Below are 24,261 nucleotides of genomic sequence, written 5' to 3' on the forward strand. Positions count from 1 at the left end.
ATTACGGCGCCGGCATGATTTGGAAAAAAAAAAAAACCGGGTGGTAATTACCGTTTCTATTATATTTATTAAGCTTTGAGAAGTATTATAAAAATAAATTACTACTCTTTACATCTTAATAACGAAAATCCTGAAATTATGACCAAAGCGAAGTGATTTACTCAAATACACGTAATATTATGTATATTATCTTATCACGCCAAATTATTTATATAGTCTACCCAATTGGTAATCGGGGCTGCTTTCTTTCTTAATCTAAGGGGCATACCGTGTTGTTGAATATTGGATGAACATCCTCAGCTCTCCATTTCCAACCGTAACCCTAAATCCGAACTTTCATCCCGTCTCACCATGGGAGCCCGGGGAGCCGTGGTTGCTTCGATGTTTGTCGTCCGTTCTTATCGTTATCTTCTTTTTTTCGTCCCAGTGAACATCGTTACTTCTAATTGGCTGGTATACTGACACCCCGCGCCCCCCCCCCCCCCCCCCCCCCCCCCCCCCCCCCCCCCCCCCACCTTACGCTTCGGTTGCCTCGAGTATGCGCCGGGTGATTCTTCCTTCATCCTATCTTCAGGGTTTTTTAGGGGTGGAAGAGGAGGGGTCTTACTCGTGGTACTGGATTTCTCCGTCGATTGGCCGGTCGGCTGCCTGTAAGGCATTGTGAGGCCGGGATTTTTGGTGAGAGAGATAGCGATTGGTTAATTGGATTTATTACGGTTTCAATTCCGAGAACCCTTATTGGTTGGTTTAGTAATACCGCAGCTCATATTAGTAAGCCCAAGGAAGAGATTTTCTACACGTGCCTAGTCACGTGTGCCCATGGGTAAGCAAAGGACTAGAGTGAGCCCGACATCATCTTTAACGCCTCTTATGACTAGTAAGGCGGGGAAGATTCCATCGGGTTTTTAAAAATTAGATGGAAGTGAGGGGAGCAGGGTTCAAACCCACGACCTTTCAGATGACACCGAAGGTAAACCAAGTTCAGATCTTCCCAACTGAGCTATCCTTTCTTTTATTGTAGAATAAGGGCTTGAAGGTTTAACGATTAGGAGAAAGAGTTGGCATTTCACCTATTAAACCTTTAAAAATTTCCATAAATAAAATTCTAGAATTATATAAGACGTTAATATTAAAATTTACGTATTAGAAGCTTTCGTTAACCTCAATCAAAACATTTCAATCGCTTTTCATTTTACCTACAAAATTAAAAGTAAAATAAATAAATAGGTTACTTACTTCGCCCAAAAGGCTAAAGTGTATTAGACTAACGTAATTTAGCGCTCGGAAACTGGTAATGAAAATTCTTTTCTACATTAAATAGTCGAATTAGAATAATTGGTAACTAATACCAATGAAAATACAAAGATTTTACAAACCAAATTGAAAACTTCCAGAGCAAAAACGCTAATTTTCAAAAAGAGTACGCTACCCAAGGTAGTGAAGCCATTCTTAGTATAGACTTAGTTACGAAAACCACTACAGGAGCGACATTCGCTTCAGAAACCCGTTAATGCAATTAAAGCGCTAATTTAAAACCCGACTACGCTACAGATTTTTAAAAACAAAGTACCTCGCAGCTCAGATCGATAGTTTTTAGTGCTTATTTGACGTTTCCCAAATGGACAAGGAGGAAATGGCAGCCATGGAGCCCAAAAGGACAATTAAGTGTAGAAGTAAGAGAAAAGAGATAATTAGTATCGAATTTATCAAAAAGTCCCCCAATCCAATTCTAGTAACTAATGTTACTTACTGTTACCCCCGATATAATAAGGGTAATGAATCTTACGACAATCGCTGTCCTATAACCCGCGACATTTATTGTAATTCTAAGTATCCCCTTGCAGAGTGGGGTAATTCTAACAATAATAACAACGGCAATACTGATAACGATAATGATAATAATAATAAATACCGTGCAGACCTCCCTCGTCCCCCTCAATTTTCCCCCAATACAACTCTCCCCCGAAAATATTTTTCTTGGCATCCACTGTTAGTCGGTTGTTAGTGGCCGTGCCAGAATTACCCTGTTTTTGGTGCAATAGATATCGGTGGCCTAACCTACCACTTTTCTGTCATTTCGAACGCAGGAAGATACATTCGAAACGACAACCGCGACCACGACGGCGGCTTTTGGAAAGTTCACCGCCGTCTCGCCCCCAGCCATAGCTTTTGAAACCGAGCTTTTCAAAAGCATCTTGAGAAGAAAGAGCGCCGGAGAGACGACAGCTCGTCGGGGGGGGGGGGGGGGGGGGGGGGGGGGGAGCGACAACCACTCTTCGGAAACCTCCCCCTTAGAACGCCGCTTGCTGGACCCAAAACGGCTGGGCCGCATTCTAATCGGAATTTTCTTCTCAACCTCTTTTCATTCAACATCGAAAAGGACGGCACTCTCCTCGGATAACATAAACTTTTCAAGGTCTCGCAATGTCGGGGATAGCTTAGAAAAGGGTCTTCCAAATAGTTTTCGAAACCGCACAGAAATGAGGGTTTTTAACGCAAAGCCACGCCATGGTCTGACTTAGCTGACAGATGCTTTTCCCCCGTACTTATGTACCTATGCCCAGCCGCCGTCGCGGGCACGACTCATTATTTAGTATTGGTAGAACTTGGTTGAAAAATACATTCATTCATTCATCTCCCCCAAACACTTTTTTCTTGGCACCCGCTGTTTGTCGGCTGTTAGCGGCCAAGCCAAGAACTACCCTTTTTCGGTGCCTTTGGGTGCCTTAGAGCTATCAATGGCTTAACCAACCATTTCGACCTTTGGCGGAGGGATTCTGGAGAGTTGACCTCCGTCCACGACAACGCCGGTAGCTCTCGAAGCCGAGCTCTTTGACAATATGTACTACTCGAGGAAGATAAAGGGGTGTCGAGGATGGTACTGTTCACCGGGCACAAGCCGCATCGAATGACAACCACCTCGAAAACTCTGCCTTAGGATGCCGCTTGCCGGACCCAAAACGGCTGGGCCGCATTCTAATCGCTATATCTTCCTCGATCCTCAATGATATCGACAACCACATCGACTATCTCCTTTTCAACTAAGGGAGGACGGCGGACCAATTTTGGAGGTTTCTCCCCTTGAGGTTTCCCTCCAACGGCGTTGACCTCTATTACTTCAAATCAGCTACGGGATTTGTGGAAGTCCGTGCACGGGCGCGGACAGGAGGGCTCAGCCCGAGCAACAAATGCTGATTGGGGCCCCTAACTAAGGTATCTCTTTTCGGGTGCAACGAATTTATCTGGCTTTAAGCCGTGGTTTGCGCTCTACTTTTTGGGGTTATAGAGGGAGGATTTGGGCTCTTTCTTGTATCTATTCCGGTAGCTGTCGCACGTTTCATGCCCTTCGGGAGGCGGAAGTAGACGTTGAAAATAACAACAACAACAACAACAACAACAACAACAACAACAACAACAACAACAAACCCCCTCGTCCCCCTTGTCGTAACCCCAGAGATAAGCGTCATCGCGAAAGGAGCGAAACTTCTATTAGCAATTTTAGCGATGTAATATTCGAAAAATACTGCTGTAGTAAAACTATAGCAATGAAGGTCCCTTCTTTCTTTAGTAATATTGCAGAAGATAAGTTTGAATTTCATATATAGTATTTTTTAAGTAGTAAATTAATTTTGTAATAATGCAGATTATTTCGCCAACAAAGAAATTACTTATAGTAAAACTGTTGGATTTAGAGGGTAAAACAATGTGTGGATGTGTGTGTGCTCTGGAGAGAAGGCTAGAGTAGAAAGGAAAAAGAAGTGTTGAGGGCTAAAATACAGGAAGGGTGTAAGGGCATGGACCCACACAACAAGACAAGGGAGGGGTGGGGATATGAACCCACCAGACAACACGCCCCCGTAGCCCGAAACAGTTCGCAAGGACTATTATAAGTAAACAAACAACAAAACCATGGTGTTGAGATATCTAGTATTGGTAGCACGTAGTCGCAAAATCCATTCATTCATTCATTCATGGTGTTGAGAAGCTCAAGGCTGTCAATCAACCCAACGAATCTTCCTGTTCTCCAATCCCAGCATTGTAACAAACCTGGAATGATTATCTGCCTTCAATGGCTACGTCAAACCGTCTGCAATCATCTCCTCTCCTCTGATGTCAATGACATCAAACTCCTGTGCCTCGACGCTCTCAATGATCCATTTGAACCTGACATCCATACACCTATTTCTTCCTGGCGCTTTGTGATTTAGAACCCTGTCTCGAGCATCCTGCTGTCCGTATATAGCACTTTCAGAGGTGGTTGAGCATCGCCCAGCTCTTCCAACATATGTGCAATCCATTGCAAAGACTTTGCAGTCGGGACCAAATGGGTAAACTCTGCTTCTGTAGTGCTCGTTGTCACAAAGCCCTGCTTCTTTAACTTCCAGAATACTGGGCCTCCACCCAGAAATACTACATGACCTCCAGTACTGTGTCAAGTTGCCGGGTCGTCAGCAAAGGAAGCATCTCCGAATGCCTTCAAACCCATGTCCCGTAGTGAGAGCCTTCCGCCCAGAACTATACCCATATCCATAGTTTTTGACAAATATCGAAAGAGGTGCTTCATAACTGTCATTGAGCCAGTTGTCGGTTTTGCATTCGCCTTGCAAGCAAAGTTCGTTGACCGTAAACGTGATATCTGGCCGTGTGCCCATTGATAGGTAGTTCAGACTGCCAGTCTTCTTGATATACCTTTTCTGTTGCTCTAGCAACTCGTCCCCAGTCTTGTGGTCTCCAACCTTAATATCCTGGGGCCATGGCGTATTGACTCCGTGCAAGTCATCGTAGCCAAACTTCTGGATTAGGGACTTCGTATACCTGGCTTGAGATACAAAGACTCTTCGTTCCTCCCTATTCCTCACGATATCAAAACCGAGGAAGGTCTTCACTTCTCTCAAGTGTTTGAGCTTGAAATGGGCCAACAGTTGATCCCTGATATCGAAAACAACCGACTTCGTTGGTGCCGCAATGAGAAGGTCATCAACGTAGAGCACCAGCAATGCTCCCAGCTTTGTGTTGTTGAATAGGCAAGTATCGTCGCTTACTGGCTCAAAACCCAGACTTTTCAAAATGGGCAGGAGTGTTTGAAACCCAAAAAAAGTGGACTCCTCCTGAGGCCATACAGTGCTCTTCGAAGCAGGCAGACCCGTCTGTTCCGTTTCTCCCATGGTCCCTTCTCTAGTCCTGTTGGTTGTTCAACGTAATACTTTTTTTCTGAAGGAATCAGGGCGTTCAAGAACGCAGCATTGAAGTCAAACTGGTGACGATCCAGATCCAAACCGCCTTAATAGCCAGAAATATCTTAACGCCTGCAGCGTTGGCCACCGCAGCATACACTTCCTCTGTGTCCCAAGAGCCTTGTTCAAAGTCACCACACGCCACCCATCTAGCTCTGGCCTCCTTCGTTCTCAATTCTAGGTTTTCTTTCTCATCAAAAACCCACTTTCCCGGCAAGACCGTCATATCTGGGGTAACTGGGACCAGGTCGTAGACTCCCCTGTCCTCCAGAGCTTGAACCTGCTTCTTCATAGCAGGTTTCCAGTATTCTTCGAAGTTTGGTCGCTTTCTGGCTTGATTGTGGTTCTTAGGAACATTTTGGGAAGTTTCGAGATCATGTATCACCTTAATCGCCGTCAAACACAGCAGCTCAATGCTTTGTTGAATAACCCCTCTTTCTTGTAAGTCAAAGTAGAAAGAGGGAACCACTGGATTGCCGTGTTCATCCCTCTGAACCGCGCGGTTACTGTCAATTACCCTCATTTTATTGGTCATATCTGCTGATGTTGGTGCCGCTCGTCTCCGGGGTCTGCCAGAGGCTGTCGTTGTTAGGGCTTGGTTTGGTGCCTCTGCCAGAACCTCCGGTGCCGTTATCGAGATCTCCAGTTCCGGGGATGTCTGGTGTTGCTCCGTTGTCAATCCCCCAGTCAGAGGATCGGGCGGGGATTGTCGGCGTAGTTGATCACGGGGAGGTGGAATGGGTTTCTCTTTCTCAATATCGTGAGGGTCAACAAAAGACGAGTTCACAAACGACTCGTCGAAAGGCAGGTCTTCCTCGTGCTCCTCATCCTTTTCCTCACCATCGCTATCCCCATTGTTGTTAAATGGTTGCAGTATATCTTGATCATTGTGAAAAAATTGAAATGATAGGTCCCCCTCCCCTTCATCTCGCTCAATAGATTGCAGGATATTAGATTCGTCTGTTGTTACTGGTCCCCGTGGTGTTGACTGCCACAGCTCCCGCATTATTTCTTTTGTCGGTGTAGGCGTATTCGAATCCTCTCCGGGTGACGTGCCCTCCGGTCCCACTACTGGGTTTGATGGGTTTTACAGGTGAACTGGTTGGTTTTATAGAAGGGGTTGTCGATCTTAGGGATGGGCTTGTCGGGCTCAGAGATGGTGTTATCGGGGCATCGGGGAGGGGAGTCGTGTTCTGGGTGGCTGGTGCCGGCATAGTACTTGGTGATGGCGTGGGGAGGGTAGTAATTGTGGCGTTGGATTTAGTAATGCCCAGTATTACTTCCGGTGTTGAGTCTTCTGGTTGAGCCGTTCGTGGCTCCTTTGGCTGGCTGTCAGTAATCGTTGTCCACACCTTCTTCTTGCTTTGCAGCACCTCCTCCACCTGCTCAACGGATTGATCTGAGAAGACAACCGCGTGGTCAAGCTTTTCTTCTTCTTCAGGGCTTTCTTGTGGAGATGTCTCCACAGCCATAGCTTTTGACACCGAGCTTTTCAAAAGCATCTTGAGAAGAGAGAGCGCCGGAGAGACGACAGCTCGTCGGGGGGGAGAGCGGCAACCACTCTTCGGAAACCTCCCCCTTAGAACGCCGCTTGCTGGACCTAAAACGGCTGAGCCGCATTCTAATCGGAATTTTCTTCTCAACCGCTTTTCATTCAACATCGGAAAGGACGGCATTGACCTCGGATAATATACACTTTTCAAAACCTCGCAATGTCGGGGATAGCTTAGGAAAAGGGTCTTCCAAATGGTTTTTCGAAACCGCACAGAAATGAGAGTTTTTAACGCAAAGCCACGCTATGGTCCGACTTGGCTGACCGATGCTTTTCCCCCGCACTTATGTACCTATGCCCAGCCGCCGTCGCGGGCACGACTTATTATTTAGTATTGGTAGAACTTGGTCGAACAGTTTATCGTTCATTCATTCATTCATTCATACACGGGCTGCAGGCCCCCAGCAACCGAAAGGAACTCATAAAGAACTTATAGAAATGTCTGAGCTCCTGAGATAAAACATTAGCTAGTAAATTAATAATCAGATTTCTATGATGCATAACAACACCTTCTGTATTTAACTAATCTGTACTATTATTATTATTTTTATACTCGTGGGCCTACTTCTGGGCCTGCTCGTAAGCCCGCTCGTAAACCTATTCGGAAGCATATTTATAAGTCTACTCGTAAGCCTGCTCGTAAATCCATTCGCAAGCTTATTCGTAGGCCTATTCGTAAAATCATGCCGGAGCGAGCGGACTAAAGGATTTAAAAGGATTGCTATTGCTATTTAAAAGATGAAAAACCCGTTTTGTATCCCTATCGTTAGCAAGTATATTAAAATCGTCATCAAAAAGACTATGAATCAAGCGTTTCTGTTTTTCTCATATTAAAACGCTAGTATAATCATTACTAGTATTATCGTAGGTGAATTTGATAGGTTCTTTATTATCATGGGCAAGGGGCAACTCTTCCCCGAAAATATTGTTCTTGGCACCCTCTGTTAGTCTGTTGTTAGAGGCCAGGCCAAAATTACCCTGTTTTTGGTGCAATTGGTGCCTTAGGGCTATCAGTGGCCTAGCTCACCACTTTTTCATTGTTTTGAATTCGGGAAGATACAATTCGAACGACAGTAACAACAACTACGGCGGCGGCCTTTGGAGAGTTCACCGCCGTCTCGTCCCTCACAGCTGATAGCTTTTTTTTTTGAAACCAAGCTCTTTAAAAGTACTTCAAAAACAAAAGAGCGCCGGAGAGATGACAGCTCGTCGGGGGGCAAGCGACAACCACTCTTCGAAACCTCCCCCTTAAAACGCCGTTTTCTGGACCCAAAACGGCTAGGCTGCATTCTAATCGGAATTTTCTTTTCGATACATTTTCATTTCAACATCGGAAAGGAAAGGACGGCGATCTCCTTGGACAATATACACTTTTGGAACCTCGCAATGCCAGGGACAGGAATAGGAAAATGAAGGCTTTTGGGGCTAAGGGTTTTTGGAAACCGCACACAAGTTAGGGTTTTTCCAGCGCATGGCCACGCTAGGGTCCGACCTAGCTGACCTATGAGGCTTTTTTCCCGTTTTATGTACCTATGCCACGCCGCCGTCGCAGGCACGACTTATTATCTAGTATTGGTAGAACGTAGTCGAAAAATTCATGCATTCATTCATTTATTCCGGTAGCTGTCGCACGTCTCATGCCCTTCGGGAGGCGGAAGTAGAGGTTAAAAATAACAACAACAACCAAACAAAATTGCCTGGGCGCGCGCACTGAAGGCTGAGCTTGCCTCCCAAGGCCTGAAACCTTACGTCACCAAGAGTATTCCTGAGCCCAAAGTTAACGACAAAACCAAGGATGAAGACGAGAAGCGCCTTCACCAGTGGATGATGGATCGCGCTAAGGCGATGTCTATTATTCACTCTACCATTCGCGACGAGAAGGTCCAGAACGTTCTGTCTATCAACGGCTGGGACGAGGATAACGACGATCCAAAGTATCTATTCGATTTCATCAAGAACAGCATTTCCAGTGTCACCAATGAGGCCAAGAGCGATGTTCTCGACGAGTACCAGACTATCAAGTGTGCCTCCTTCGCTACCTTGGAGGCCTTTCTCATGCGCTGTCATTCATTCATTCATGCGCTGGCAGTCTCTTCGCAAGCGTGTCAAGGACGTCGGCTACAAGATCGACGACACTGTCGAGCTTACCAACCTTTTCAATGCGGTGAAACACTCCTTTCCCAACGAGGCTTTATTGTGGGCCGCTGACATGAACAAGAACGAATTGACTACCATAACCTTCCTGGCGAGGCTCTCTACCCTGGCCAACACTCAGAAGAACTATACCAATATGGTTGCCGCGAAGGTCGAGGTTAAGACGAAGGATTCCACGAAGGAGGTTAAGACGAAGGATTCCACGAAGGAGGTTAAGACGAAGGATTCCACGAAGGAGGTTAAGACTGAGACCAACGGAGATGAGCGTGTCGCCTGTGACGTCTGGCAAGAAGATCTACAAGAATTTGAAACATTTTCCATGTGGCCATCATCGCGTTCCCGGCACTCCCGACTGCTGGTGGTGCGATCTCTACAAGGCTCCTGATACCTGGATCAACAAGAAGAAGGCGATCGGTTGGCTCAAGAACACCGGAACCACGGCCGCCATCGCGGGCAACAACAGCAACATCAACAACCCGCCTACGATCGCTGGCGTCAACTCCAACCTGATCTTTGGCCTGGGAGGACTGTCGTTTGACGAAGATCTTGAGGAGGATTTTTACTAGAGCTCCTGACAGGTGTAGAACCTATTCAGACAGATAGCGTTCAATATAACTTCGTCAAAGTCCAACAAACTCCCGAGGCAACAAATGTGAATAGAGATACCGTGCTATTCGATAGCGGATGTGGATCCAATATCTTCAACGATGTGAAATGGTTTACAGAGTTACAGCCACTCTCACGATCAATCAGTCACCAAGTCGGTAACGGCCAGATAACTAAATCATATCATATGGGTGTCGTGAAACTGAGTCTCCCCACTATATCAGGCAAACAGATTACGGTCGAGATCAGAGATGCGATTTTATCGCCATCAACACCAGTCAACCTTCCCACGACAACCGGGTTACTGGATGGTGGAATGGTTTGGTCCATGGAGACGAACAAGATCAAATTCAATAAGGGAAAATACATGGGAGAAGAGATACAATGCAACTGGATAGCCAACCTTCCAATCTTACCGACAATGGCACCGAGAGATATCGACGAGAGATATCAGGCCCAAGCACCAAGGCTTGCCTTATTAGCGTCTATCAACTACGATACGATGCATAAACGACTAATGCATGCAGGAAAAGAACAAGTCATAAAGGCTTGCCGTGACGCGGGTATTACCCTGTCAAATATCGGAAAAACGAATTGTGATGCGTGCCTTCGAAGTAAGGGAACCGGCATTGTCTACAAGGTGTCAAATCCAGTTGCGACGAGACCACTTGAGTGCGTAAGGATCGATACGTGGAGCCACAACGTTACAGGTCACATGGGGATTAGGCACGTTGTGCACTTTGTCTGCATGGTATCCGGTTTTCACTGGGTAAAGATGATAAGACAGAAGAGCGAGGGGTTGATAGCCATTAAGGAATGGAAGAGATGGGTTGAACTCCAGACCGGCCTGAAGGTAAAGGTTCTGGGGATGGATGGAGGCACAGAGTTTGGCTTTGGTACGAAGGAGTTCCAGAACAGTGAAATCGTGGCTTGAGGACGACAAAAAGGGGTTGAATTCATAAAGACACCACCACACACCCCGTGGATGAACGGCGCACCAGAAAGAGCAGGAAGAGCGATGATGAAAAAATCAAGAGCGACAATAATCGAGCACGACATCCCTATCGTACTATGGCCTTTGGTCGTCGATGCGGTAGTCAGGGTCATGAACATACTTCCAACAAAATCCAACAAAGAGTACATCAGTCCTCATGAAGTTCTCAGCAGAGCAGCAGGCATCCTGAATCCGAAGCCCAGTATCCATCATTTCCGAACGTATTATTGCACGGCATATTACCATATCAAGAAAGAAAGAAGGGTACAAGGCGACAAATGGGCGGAGCATTCGAGACGAGGCCACTTCGTTGGTTATGCAGACTTGAATGGGAGGATCTTCTACATCTGGGACCCAGAATATCAACAACTGGTCAAAGCGAGTGCCGTAAGGTTCCTTGAACATTCATCTAGTCAGTCAGACGAGGAGAGGGCCGTCAAGCATAGTGTATTCTTCTCAGACCAGTCGATGGAGGAGGTGGATAAGGTTCTGCAGAGCAAAAAGGAAGTCTGGATTACAGCAAAACGTCCCAAACCCGAGGAGCTGATAAATGGACCAAGTGTTACGCCTGAGCCACATGGGTGGGTGACACAGAGGAGTCAAGGAAAAGAGAAAGCGGTTACCATGACGGATCAACAACAGGAGGAACACACGATTGATTCAATCCTAATTAGGCCTTACCCCGACAAAACATATCTCAACACTTCCAACACCATCACCAAGTGTAACGCCAGCGCCAGAATTAGCTCAACAACCATCTCCAACAATAACAACACTACCTACGATACAAGAAGAACCCAAATCACCATCCCCGGCCCCATCGAAAACATCAGCAGAAACAACTTCCTCCGAGGAGTCAACCCCGTCACCAGGCCCAACTCAACAACCTCTGGGTCCGGACCGAACCCCTCTAGGTTCGCGGGCTTCAACTCTAGGCCCGACATCAATTCCTCTAGGATCGTCGAGACAAGTCCAGGGTCCGAGGGAACAACAGAGCGTTCCAAGGTTGGAACTACAAGAACCCGGAACACAACCCCGAGTGTCCTGGAAAGCAACCCCGCAGTATGCGAACCAAGATGTGATGACCTCAACTGAGCAAGACCAAGAGGATGACTTCCAGTATTTCGATGACGATGACGACTTTGAGCCATTCGATAACTTGCCCTATATTAACCCTCATGATCTTGACGAAGAAGACCCTATCCCACCGAGGCAAAACCAGATCAGATCAGCATCCTCATCCCCAGATCCACTCCAGGATACTCCGTCGAAACCACCAAGAATCACGCAACAACTAAAAGTAACAACCGACCAAGAATCAGCACCCACGGAGCTAGAACAGGCGACAACGGAGTCGGAGAAGGCGTTGCCGGAGTCGGAGGGGGGCTGTCAGCAGAGAAAGAACCGACAACAGACCAATCTACCGCATCCGCGGGGGCGGAGGTGACAAGAACGGGGAGACCGAGACGCCTGGACGAGATCTGGCCGCCATCGACTGATCTTCTTGCCTCTTCACCGGCACTCCATTTCAGGAATTTAAGCTGTCCTGGTTTCCGTTTCCCCTCTTCCGTTAGACATCTCCAGAATCAAGCCCTTCTTGTTGTCGCCTTTTCCAGCCTCCAACACATGCACCCTTTGGCGTGCGAAAGAAGCAAAGGGTGACAGGCCAAGTCCTCTACCCACGGTTATCGAACTGTGGGCATATTCTTATTTGGCGGCATGGAAAGGGCACTGCACCAGAATCTGACATGCGTCGGTCGGTACCGAGTTATGCTAGCCACTCCAAGTTTTCATGCATGTTGATAAGAGCTGCCCCTTCCGCCACCCATCTGTGACCACGTTCGGCAGCACTTCAAGAACTTGTAATGTGTCGACTCTGAATTGTCTATCATGACTACCGCCGCACTCTGGATTGCAGCATCGCTGCTGTCGGCTGCCTCTGCTGTTGCCGCCACTTCCTCCCCTCCGTCCCCGGTACTGCCCGCGAGCGCGGCTCAGCACATCATTAACGTTGATGTCGCCATCGTCGGCGCCGGCGCCAGTGGTGCCTACGCCGCGATCCGGCTCAAGGAGGATTTTGGCAAGAGCATCGCCGTGATTGACAAGAGCTCGCGGCTGGGCGGCCATGTATCGACCTTTGACGATCTCTCGACAGGGAAGCCGTTCGACTTTGGAGTAAATTCCTACAACGACTACGGCCCGGCCAAGGACTTCTTCAACCGTCTGGGTATATCTTTCTCGCCGGCCCCGCGCGTGGCCCTGACACAGCGCTTTGTCGACTTCCAGACGGGCCGGCCAGTGGCCTACGAGCCATCGTCGAACCAGGATAGGAAGGCCGCCCTCCAGAAATTCCTCACCGTCACGGAGCCGTACGAGAAGTTTTTGCTCCCCGGGTACTGGAACTTCCCTCAGCCCCGGGACATCCCCGAGGATCTCTTCCTACCGTTCGCCCAGTTCGTCAACAAGTACAACATCAGCGCCTGCGCCAATCAGGTGTTTGAGGTCACGGGCATGGGAGTTGGGGATTTCCAAAACAGCCTGACCATGTACGTGCTGAGCGCTTTCAACCAGCCCATGATCCGCACCTTCCTTGGCAACGGCACCATCTTCGCCCAACTCACGTCGCAACATTGAGGTCTACGAGAAGATCCAGGCACGCCTGGGGAGCGACCTGCTTCTCGGCAGCACTGTCGTACAGAGTGAGCGGGCCAACAACGGCCACAGCCTCTGGGTTGAAAATGGCACCACCGGCCGGTACACGCTCGTCAAGGCGAAGAAGCTCCTCATCGCTATCCAGCCCACCAAGCAGAACATGGAACCATTCAACCTCGACAGGACCGAAAAGGCCGTCTTCGACAAGCTCGAGCAATCGGTCGTCCACTGCGGCATTGTGACGCATCCCTCGCTCCCCATCGACGTGTCCATTGTCAACATTCCCGCGGCGGGCGCGCCGGCCAACTACATGGCGCTGCCCAAGCCCAACTTCAATGCCCGGTTTGATTACATGGGCGGCAACTCCACCAACTGGCGCGTGCTTATGGTTGGAAAGAAGGACCTCAATAAGGACAAGGCGCAGGGCATTGCCAACAAGAACTTTGAGGATATGGTCAAGCGGGGCACGCTCTCGAGTGGCGGGCCGACCAATCTCGAGATCAAGGCGTGGTCAGAGCACGGCGCCGTGAATATGCACGCGTCGGCCAGGGAGATCCGCAATGGCTTCATCCAGAGGCAATACGCCCTGCAGGGCCACAAGGGCACGTGGTGGACGGGAGGCGCTTTCAGCCACCAGTTCCAAGCCGTCCTGTGGGCCTTTGACGACGTCCTCATCACCAAGATGTTGGCTTAGACAGATCGGGGCACACGCGGAGTTACAGTTCATGTTTTCCACATGTGTTAGTTTCTTTGATAACTGTGGGTATGCGCTGTTGGTCGAGTTCGGCGCGGCAAGAGAATGGGTGTTGCGTGCTTATGCAGATCTCACCAAACCACGACATACGGTTTCCAGCGAGTCTTGAGTTGAGCCAATAGTGCGAGGGGTCCCAGAATATCTACAGGCGCAGGCCTCAAGGTACCTCTAGGCAATTAAGGCAGCTACGGCAGTATTTCACGGCGTTGGGTTTTCGATTCCCTGATAACCAGATATAATATGCAAGCATACTGCAATATTCATGCGCACCCAAAGTCCTATGCACAATGGTGATTCGGAATGTCCCTAGAGGTACCTGCCCTCCAGCTCTCTGTCCTTTTGGCCTTATGATGGGGAGGAAGCCAGGGCACTAGAAGAATTAAACTCACGGTGCCCTGCTCACGGTGCCCTGGGGTCTCAAGCTGTTTGCCACAGTGTTCTTCTCGGACATAAAAAGACACATGTGCGAGCAGTATGTTTTACTGAGTGTGTCTGATTTCCTACATCAAAGAACCTAAAACAAAAGCTCCGAGATTCTGCAGTCTAGTTTATTACCCTACTTCTTAGAACCAGATTCCACTCGACAAAATTGGACCTTTACAGCACTTGAGTGCATGTGCAAGATTTTCCTGCCCGTCAAGTCAATTTTGGGGCTGGATCCGGCTCTGAAATCCGTATGTACTTCGGGCCACGTGCAGATGATGCCAAAGTGCCGCTAAATCGGAATTTGTCTACAGAGTCACAACCGTTTCTGTCCTTTAATCCCGTGACGGCAGCTTGAAACCCTGAAAAATACCTCCACACTTACTTATAAATGGTTGAGAAGCAGAATCGAACTAGCTACTCTCTTCTTCCCTTCCACTTAACCAACACAGCCAAACCTCCCCATCCCAGTCTTCCAGTGGTCTCACACAAACTGAAGCAATCTAATAACGAGCTCATACCTTATTTCCATTACTCATCCTCATTTCGCAGACGCCTCTTGACCTTTCACATCAATTGGACACTTCCAAGGCGCTTATCAAACGGATACAAAGGTGTTTTATTGTCTGCGTTCAAAGGGGGACGTGGAAACTGTGCCACGGATGGCGTGGTTTGAAGACAACAACATAGACTTCCGCTCCGGGACGACGCATCGTTTTCTCAGAGCGTGTGAAGGAGGGAAGGTAGCTCACGGGGAAATGGCTTGTTGTAGCCTACTTATGGTGCGATGATGCCCACCTTGAGTGGCTACGGAACCTCGACGTCGACGTAGGAGACTTGGTAGCTCCCCATACCGCATAGAGTATGTACAGCACATCTTTCCTTACCTACCCCTGTTGCACTGTCTGTCTGTCCTTCTCTTGGACTCGTGGGCACAAGAAGTGTGTTTGTTGTGTTAAGCTCAGGAGACAAGAAAGGAAAAGAAATGTGGAGGGCTAAATACAATGGTGGTGTGTGCGACGCACAAGGCAACGAAAATGAAGCAGTTGATGGTTGTATTGAGTTGCTAGAAGGAGAAAGAATCTGTGGAGAGGTCTGGAGGGCTAAAATGCCAGGAAGAAAGGCCGTGCGTGGCGTGGTGTGCGTGAATGGCACCCGTGCACGTGCCTCCAACATGGTGTGAGCTCATGGACCCACATAACAAGGCCAGTGAATGGCAGAGGTGGGACAGGCCCCACTACAACACTAGACGACAAATTAGTAGGAAGGAACGATAGGGACGGGGAGGAATGAATGAATGAATGTATTTTTCGACTACGTTCTTGTTACGAACTAATGAGGACACACGGGCCAACCACAAGGCTGGTAGCACAGACAGCCCAATAAGGCTAGACCGCGTAACGCCAGGACAAGGAAGAGCTCACAGGACAACAAGGCTCGCGCTAATCAGAGTGAGCCAGTCACACCATCATGGGTGTGAGCCCGCAAAACCCAGCACCAAACACTAGGGGTTCACGGTTCCGTGAACATCCGGAAACAGATATCTCGCAGAGGGCGAGCAGGTATAAAGAGACTACGGGAGAACTCAGATTATCAGATAGTTCGACAGTAGTCAATAGATCATTACATTGATTTTTTTTTTGTTGTTGTTGTTGTTGTTATTTTTAACGTCTACTTCCGCCTCCCGTAGGGCATGAGACGTGCCGCACCGGTGAGTCTAGCACACAAAATTAAGAGCAGTGCCCTAATTGTCCACTAAAACCATTAATCCGAGGGCAAACCGAGGCCTACTGCCAATGTAAATCATGTGTTGCCCATAGCGTAAACGCGGCCCAACACTTATAATCGAATCGCCCAGTAGGCGAGCCGCCAGTATATGACGGAACAGATCATTACATTGAGACCAGTAGGCAAGCATACTTGTTGTGAACCCTTTGGCTTCACCGAACGACTCTGATAGTTACTACCTTCAGCTATCTCATTTAGGCAGATCAGACTGCCGTTCGTCACATCATCGAACCTCAATTAAACTATAGGACCGGCACTCGTATTACCCGTGCTGTCCCCGTTACAGAGGCTAACTGAATAATCAGTTATATAGTAATCTTATAAGCGCTATAGAGTTGGCATAACCTGTGTAGCGATGGCCGTGATAAGGCTATAATAGCCTTATACTGGGGTTAGTGACATGAACTGATCTCTGACTCTGGCAATGGCCAATCGCCTGCTCTGAACTGCCACAAGGCTGTGACATGTAGCTAGGGGATGGCGAGTCCACCAAGCTCAGATAAAGGGTGTAGCCTTGGCGTGTAGTTTGTAATTGATGCGGGCGGTCACGAGGCCTCATGTCCAAGCTTCCAAACGCTCAACATATCCATCCCTTGTCCGATTTCAAACGTCCTCTCCGGCTTGAGATATACTTTTCTTTCAAACCTCCCCTCTTTTGACGTTGTTCCCTCTGGCGTACCGGTGGATGGATCAATCAGGCCGTTGCCACCCTCCGCTAACAAGTTCCAGTGAACGTCTTTCAATCCCCATGGCGGTCTAGGGAGTCTAGGATCTTTGTAGAGCGGAAATTCCAAGCATACGAGAATGCCGTTTGGGGCTAGAAGCTCACTCATGCGAAGAGCCCAGTCTCGGCGCATATCCGACGAGAGAGCACACAAGAACTAGCGTGTCGTCAGCACGATTGAGAGCAACCGAACAAAAGAGTTTGCGGGAAACGAGGGCCGAAGAGGAGGAACCGCAACACACCGTATAGTCGTAGATCAGGTCAAATTTATGCCCATCTTTGGTAGCCAGAAGAGATTCCCATTCTCGCTCAAAGAAGTTGCCAACTAAAAAGTTGGCAGTGCCACAAGTCGCCCTTTCAGGCGAACAGGTAAGCGTAGATGCATCCTTGAAGTTGTACGCAGATGGATCACGTAGTTCGTTGGCGGCATATTCCCTAGCAGTTTCGACAGCCTTCTCAGAAACATCGAGTCCATAGGTGTCGTAGCCATGCAAGGCAAGCATCACCACGTCATAGCCCCTACCGCAACCCTAGATCTGGTCAGTGAGCGAGCAGGTCCGGCTACACAGCGAACCCTTCTACTTACCGGCACAAATGCTTTGGGTTGTCGTCCGGGACCATGAGCAATTTCAGAGAATAATTCAGGGTGAAGGTTCAGCAGGTCCTGCAGAGCGGGTGAAGGCCTTCCGCGATCCCAGAAGTGACTCTTGTTGGTATCCCACAAAGACGACCAGCCAGAAGCATGCTTCTCCTTTGGCCTATGACATGCACCATGGATCAGCATATGCTTGTAAGCAAAAGCGCAAAAGGGCAGAAAATGCCCCACGTATCCTGGAAAAGCGATACCAGGTAAGTCGGTTGCCCCGAAGCACTGCTTGCCATCTTGCGCCTGCTGATTTGACGATCTTTACAGTGTCTCGGTCCTCATGTGCTTGATGTAGTGAGATGGATAACCAAGGAGGGAGGGACCTACTACTACTGTGTAGGTATGCAATGAGGCGCGAAAAGCATGCAGGCTACCTTTATCGCCCGCTAACAGTTTTCCGTACAGGCAATCAATCATAGCACCTAAGAGTACAGAAACGAGATAGTGTCTGTTAATGCGGTGTACATGTGATCCTTCGTCGATGCCGAGGTGGCAAGGCCCATTTACAGATCCGACATACTACGTTGAACACTGGTGGACTTTTGATCGAGCGCAACATCAATGCGAATTCCCATCTTAACATTGGTATAAAAACACAAATAACGCCGCGGCCTCCAACGCGAGAAGTGAACCAGCACGGTTCCCGTTGCTCCCGAACTGCCCAAACGCCGCGAACCCAATCCGAATGATATCCGTGGCTCTACCAGTTCAACACATTATATATCGTCTTGCGGGGATCACCCTCGGTCTCGATCAAGTACCGCTCTTTCCTCTTTTCCATGACGCCTGGTGTGTTTTGTTGAGCGAAGACCCGGTTCAGCGTATTGGATTCATTCCGCAACTGAGAACGGATATAGGAAACGACGGTGTAGACTGTTTCATGACGAAGGATCTCCAATTAGGACCGGACACGAGCAAGACAGCGCCGACGAGGGACCGGTTTGTGCTGGAGTTCCTTATGCTTACCTGCACCAAAAACAACCAGGCCGGGCACGACCCTTGGCAACAGCGCCGATCTATCATAGCATGAGAATGTATTCATCAAGCGGGATGGAACGGCGGGATGGCCACCTACCTTGTCGCGGGCGTCTTGAAGATTGTCTGTGGCTGCGAAGAGATACGCAGGGGCATAGTAGGCCTGAAGGGACTTGGGCGGAAGGCAGTCATTGTGTTGTTTTGATATGCAAGTGCAACAAGCTGACGTCTGAGTTCCAAAGGCTCGGGTATAGGCACAGATGATGGTCTGGTGATCAGTCGAGGTCTGGTGAAACCAGAGACAGAGTAGGACCGAGTCATTCGGGGGAGAGGCTATTTAATTTGGACATGACGGGCGACATCGCATGCAATGGGACGTGTGCGGTCCGCGATGTCTTGATGGTGTTTTGGTACGATGGTGCGGTCGTTGGCGTGATGTGGTCTCTTGAAGGCAACGATATGGGGTGACGATTGTGGCCCAGCGAGACTGCGAATGGCTGCAAATGGCTGCAAATGGTTCGATGGGAGGCTATGGGTGGTGTTGTTGGTGCCCTCGCGGCCAATCCCGATTGCCAAGCCCAGCCGATTCTGACCAGGCCTCAGGCGATGCGAAGCCTGTCGTTCCTGCTTCACGAATTGGCCATGCGCAACTTCCAGTTCAAGTTGAGCTGAGCCCAGGTGGTCGCAAGATGCGATCCCGGTTGATTCCGACTCTTGAGGTTCTCTCCATGGTTCCTTCCCCAGGTTTTGACTCAGGTCGTCTTTGCTTGCACTTAGTTTGCGCTGCTGCTGGGTGGTGCAGTTCCTGTCCCTGTTCCTTCCACTTGATTTCTTGGCTAACTCATGATAGGTGACCATTCGCATAGGATGGGTTTTCGTCGGTCCACGTCCTTACCATCTGTCTAAACGCCGAGTATCTGCGACTTCCTCCCCAAATCTTCGTCTGGTGATGGCTTCAACATGTCATCAGATTCAACCCATTCCTTCCCTCGCATTCAGGATCCCACTCTCATGTTGTTTTGTGTCCGACCCATGAGCATCGGCAATATCACTGGTTTTGCACCCATCTTTTTCATATCCCTTTTCATAAATGATGCTCATCCTTCAAAATGATGCCATCGCCATCAGTGTAACGCTGGCTATCTGATATGCCATGGGGCTTGGTGTAAGATGGGGGTCACTTACCTTACCGTGTCTATGCCCTCGACTTTTCTAGTCGGGGTGACGGTTCACGGCTCTGCTTACATATCAAGAACACCACCATCCCGCATTGCGTGATCCGCAAACAGCTGTCGTCATGGCCTCTCTCCTCTTTGATGGGGTTTCCAATCGGCCACGCCTCGTGCCTTTATTACGACCACCGCCATGATGCCCAACTGCTTCGTCAGAACAACACTCACCATTCCTCCGAGCATACTGCTACGTCCAGAAACAAGTCGAAAGCCAGTCTCATATTGTCGTGCTCGCCAAAGATGCCTACCGAATTCATTAGCTTGACATTCCCCAATGCTTCCACCGAGCTGAATCCAATCCCAGGCGCCGGCATTGATCCTGCCTACCTCGCTCGCTATGCCCGGAACCTCGATGATTATGAGTTCAACTACACCCTCGTGCCCTACGGCTCTTCGTCCTATGACCCTTTTACCATAGGCGCTACCATTGCCGCCGCCACCAAGAATCTCAAGATCATCATCGCCCTGCGTCCCAACACGCTTTATCCCACCGTCGCAGCGAAAGCACTAGCCACGCTTGATCAGCTCAGCTCAGGTCGAGCTGTTGTACACTTTATCGCCGGCGGAAGCGATGCTGAGCAAGCCAAGGAGGGCGACTTCCTACCCAAAGACCAACGCTATGCTCGACTTGAGGAGTACATCCGCATCTTGCGTCGTGCCTGGCAGTCCCCGGAGCCCTTTGATTGGGACGGCAAATTCTATCAGTTCAAGCGATTCTCCAACCAGATTCGTCCCGTCAATGGTACGGGCATCCCGGTATCGGTCGGTGGCTCCTCGGAGGAGGCATACCGCATTGGAGGTGCTTTGGCCGATATCTTTGGTCTTTGGGGCGAGCCTCTAAAAGAGACCAAGGAGCAGATCGACCGCATTTACCAAGCAGCTGCTGAAGCTGGGCGTCCCGATTCAGACCGCCCTCGCATCTGGGTTACATTTCGGCCCATCATTGCTGAGACAGACGAACTGGCCTGGCAAAAGGCATACCGCACCCTGGATATTTTGAAGACGCACTCGGGAGGAAATCAGCCCTCCGACGGCAAGGCCCCGCATGTTCCAGTTCCTACGCCGCAGAACGTGGGCTCCCAACGGTTGCTGGAAATCGCTTCACGTGGAGATGTCCATGACCGTGCTCTCTGGTATCCCACCGTCACAGCTACCAACGCTCGCGGCGCATCGACCGCTTTGGTGGGATCCCCTCAGACTATTTCTGATTCGATCCTCGACTACGTTGATCTTGGAGCCGAGCTCATTTCCATTCGTGGCTATGACAATTTGAACGATGCCATTGACTACGGGCGCTATGTCCTTCCAAAGGTGCGCAGCGCATTGCAGGAACGCGAGAACAAGGGAGCAGATTCTGCGTAGAAACATTCTGGCTTGCTAGGTGCAACTTCTTGGGGGGACAGAAATCATGTTTTTCACCATAGTCTCCTTAATTATTCAGTCCGTTGCGGAAGCTTTCCATCTTGACATGGCCTCTTTTCAGCTGGGCGAGGTGAACGACGCGTTAAAATGGCGTCACCAATAACTGAGTTCCTGCCCACTCGCCTCTCAATATAACAGGGCCATGAGTGTGGAACGACTCTAAAATACGCCTTCCACTGCCAGTCCTGGTTTTTATTCAGTTGTGTGATTTCATAATCCCTCACCAGAGTTGCCGTAATCTTGGACAACTCTGTCCGGGCAATATGCTGGCCTGGACAAGAATTGTACCCTTATCCCCACTGTATGTTCGAGAAAAAAAAACGAGTCAGCTGGGAGGGGAATATGCCCTTCCCCTGTGTGTTGGTGACGAGAAGGTCACTTACCGGCATGAAATATTTATCCAATTCTCGGACGTTGTTCCTCAACCACCGATCAGGGTTGAACTCTCGCACGTCGGGACCCCAAAGTTCCTTGGAGTGATGCATCACGCAGTGATTAATAGACAGGATGGTGCCTTCTGGAAAGTGCTCACTGCCGATAGTCAGTCCGCCCGATGGAGCGAGCCGAGGCAACGTCATGGAACCGGGCCAAAAACGCGGAGAGCTTCTTTGATGCAAGCTTGGAGAAAAGGAAGCTTTTGAGCATCGGCGAACTTGACGACACAGTTCCGGCAGAGACCCTGTGTTCGCTGTGCCTCTTCAACCTCTCTACGAACGCGTTCCCAGGCGTTCGGATGACGATTCATGAAGTAAACGAACGACTGGAGAGCACAAGAAATGGTATCGTTTGCAGCACCCACCGCTGAAGTTGCAGCAGCATAGATATCCCTTAACAATACTTGGTCGGGTTTCTATTCCATGGCCTTTAGCCAGTAATCAACCACATCGAATCTGCTTCTATCACGATTGTTGAGACGGTCGTCCAAAGCGCATACAGTCGTATCCAAAAGGTGACCGAAGGGCAGGATGTTCAGGGATCTCACGAATAGGGTTACCGATGAGGAATACGTGGATTCAGCGAAAGAAGCCCATGGTCGAAGCATAGACGTTCAACATCAAGCTATTGGCGATGGCGTTCCCTACATTGCGCCCCTCCTTCAGAAAACCGAACTGTTTGGAGAACGATACCTCGCCGGCAATGTCGAAGGCGGTGTATGTCGAGTACTTGTCAAGGTGGACAGCCTCTTTGAATTCGGCAGACCTGTCAAGCCAGGCCAAGAACTAGTCGATAACGTTGTCAATGGAATCCTCGGTCTGCAGAAGGTTGCTCATCGTATACCCGGCTGCCAAGTGTCTGGATCGTTCCGCCTTCTTCTTTGGATCGGTTGTAGACATTGGCGTCTGGTAGCGGTAATCAGGGATTGAGAGGAACTTGTACCAGTTTGCCTTGTGCAAGGGGGCTAGTAGAATATTCTTGATCCTGTCCGGATGGCTGACGCTCACTTCATTGTGGGCTATACGGACAAAGTGACCTGCATGGGTTGACAATCAGCAATTATACTCCGTCAAAAGTATCTGCAAGCCCAAGCCTCGAGGAAACCTAGGCTCTACGGGACCTTGGATGTTACACATGCCATACTTGTCATGAAGGTTGACCAGCTGCAGATTTTGATCTCCCTTGATGATGCGGTAGAGATGCCAGAAGCGGGAGACTGAAGCGAGCGGCGGTCCTGGAATGGTTCGAATGGGTAAAAACAACTGGCGTCAGAGTAGGCTGAGACCGACACGTAGAACAGAGATCTGAGCTGCAACGAGAAGCAGATTCGCAGCCATCGTGCTTCTAGAATTAGGCCCCAGGAAGGAATCCCTATGTCGATGAACTCGAGACCGCACAAAACAAGGAGAGCACTGGAGGCTATATGTCAACTGGATGAAAGATTCTGAATTGTGCAATAAGATAAACTTTTAGCCCATCTCGTGGACAACCATTGGGTCATGGAGTTACACCGAACTATCTCAGTAAGCACATCTTCAAGCACTTACGCAGTGGTGTCTCTTACCAGGGAAGATTGCAACCCAAACGGTAGCAATTGTCACAATCCCTAGCTTGCACCATGAACCTTGCAAGCACTAGAGCCAGAATATCCGGCATTTGCCTGGTTTCATCTGCTCTGTCAGGGCCCGGGGGTGGAAGATGGCCGAGCCGGCTGGCAGTTGAGCTAGTGGAATGCGGAGAGATTGCTGACGTGAAACATCAGGTTGCCACCGAGAACGGACTTTCTATACTAAATGTAGTTGTAAGATCAGCAAGCTGACATCAGGATATCAACAGAGTGGAAGTCGCCATTCGCAAATGTTGACGGTGGCACGTTTCTGATGGGAAGGTACCACCCAACTGCCTAGCGCTTACTCCTCAAGCTGTACCCACAAGGTTTCTTCACACGGTTCTCTAGCCCAGTGACAGTGGGAAGCGTCATCTTTCGATAGACAATGATAGTTTGAAGAGCGCCTGGCGTGAAGGTGTGTCAAACTCTGCATTCTGGGGTCAAAGACCCATACCTAATACCGAGGAAGGATCCGAGAACTAAAAGCTAGCATGATAGATGGATGAGGTGTAGACGGGGCGACACTGCTGCCACTCCCGTACCTTCCTTTCTTCCAACGTATCAAAATGGAGGAAGCAAAAACCACGAACAAAAATCTCCGCTTGCGGCTCGCGCCTTCCTCCCGTTTGTCGCAACCACCCTCTTGCCATGTATGCGTAGCTCCTGCACTACCGCTGACAAAGCAGAAGTGAATTAAGAGTGTGTTGCCTCGACGTTTCCTACCCTGTTTGCTGTGTAGTGAGCCACAGCCTATTTTCAACTTTTTTGCTGCTCTCAGATCCCTTGTCACGACTGTACGCGTACGTCTTTATGGACCTTTCCGCTGGCAGGGCCGGATTTCTCTCAACGAAGTCTTTCATCCGAGGCCTACGAGAAAACTGTTGAGCCGTGGTTCTTTCAGGCTCTGAGTTTGGGTGCAGTTTAATTCTACGCGGTATCAATTTGATTTACACAATTACAGCCAGATGGCAGGCACGAATTTTAGAGATACCTTCCCTACGCAGACGTACTCTTCCCATGGCCAACCGATCAAGTGCTACCGGATGTCGTACTAGTTACTC

General features: G+C 49.3%; 6 protein-coding genes across 6 annotated transcripts; 3 read left to right on the forward strand and 3 right to left on the reverse strand.

Moving 5' to 3' along the window:
- Positions 1-8,610: 8,610 nt before the first annotated feature.
- Positions 8,611-9,325, forward strand: SMAC4_13793 (uncharacterized protein; the record flags this gene model as incomplete). The annotated part of the gene is made up of 2 exons (XM_066091620.1): positions 8,611-8,832; positions 8,876-9,325. 2 exons carry the CDS (start codon positions 8,611-8,613, stop codon positions 9,323-9,325), a joined length of 672 nt encoding a protein of 223 aa, XP_065947137.1.
- Positions 9,326-10,651: 1,326 nt separating this feature from the next.
- Positions 10,652-11,635, forward strand: SMAC4_13794 (uncharacterized protein; the record flags this gene model as incomplete). The annotated part of the gene is made up of 1 exon (XM_066091621.1): positions 10,652-11,635. One exon carries the CDS (start codon positions 10,652-10,654, stop codon positions 11,633-11,635), a length of 984 nt encoding a protein of 327 aa, XP_065947138.1.
- Positions 11,636-12,313: 678 nt separating this feature from the next.
- SMAC4_13795 (uncharacterized protein) lies at positions 12,314-12,667 on the reverse strand (the record flags this gene model as incomplete). The annotated part of the gene is made up of 1 exon (XM_066091622.1): positions 12,314-12,667. One exon carries the CDS (start codon positions 12,665-12,667, stop codon positions 12,314-12,316), a length of 354 nt encoding a protein of 117 aa, XP_065947139.1.
- Positions 12,668-16,702: 4,035 nt separating this feature from the next.
- Positions 16,703-17,665, reverse strand: SMAC4_04109 (uncharacterized protein; the record flags this gene model as incomplete). The annotated part of the gene is made up of 3 exons (XM_003346628.2): positions 16,703-17,038; positions 17,124-17,411; positions 17,468-17,665. The coding sequence occupies 3 exons, from the start codon at positions 17,663-17,665 to the stop codon at positions 16,703-16,705; spliced, it is 822 nt and encodes a 273-aa protein (XP_003346676.2).
- A 418-nt stretch (positions 17,666-18,083) lies between these two features.
- SMAC4_12876 (uncharacterized protein) lies at positions 18,084-18,807 on the reverse strand. The gene is made up of 3 exons (XM_066091127.1): positions 18,603-18,807; positions 18,494-18,543; positions 18,084-18,400 (listed from the first exon to the last, which is right to left on the reverse strand). Exons 1-3 carry the CDS (start codon positions 18,692-18,694, stop codon positions 18,228-18,230), a joined length of 315 nt encoding a protein of 104 aa, XP_065947140.1. The 5' UTR covers positions 18,695-18,807; the 3' UTR covers positions 18,084-18,227.
- A 1,081-nt stretch (positions 18,808-19,888) lies between these two features.
- SMAC4_04110 (uncharacterized protein) lies at positions 19,889-21,135 on the forward strand. Its single transcript, XM_003346629.2, has one exon. The coding sequence runs from the start codon at positions 19,975-19,977 to the stop codon at positions 21,094-21,096; it is 1,122 nt and encodes a 373-aa protein (XP_003346677.1). The 5' UTR covers positions 19,889-19,974; the 3' UTR covers positions 21,097-21,135.
- Positions 21,136-24,261: the final 3,126 nt, after the last annotated feature.

Source organism: Sordaria macrospora, chromosome 5 (assembly GCF_033870435.1).
Source record: "Sordaria macrospora chromosome 5, complete sequence".
NCBI classification, from domain to species: Eukaryota; Fungi; Ascomycota; class Sordariomycetes; order Sordariales; family Sordariaceae; genus Sordaria; species Sordaria macrospora.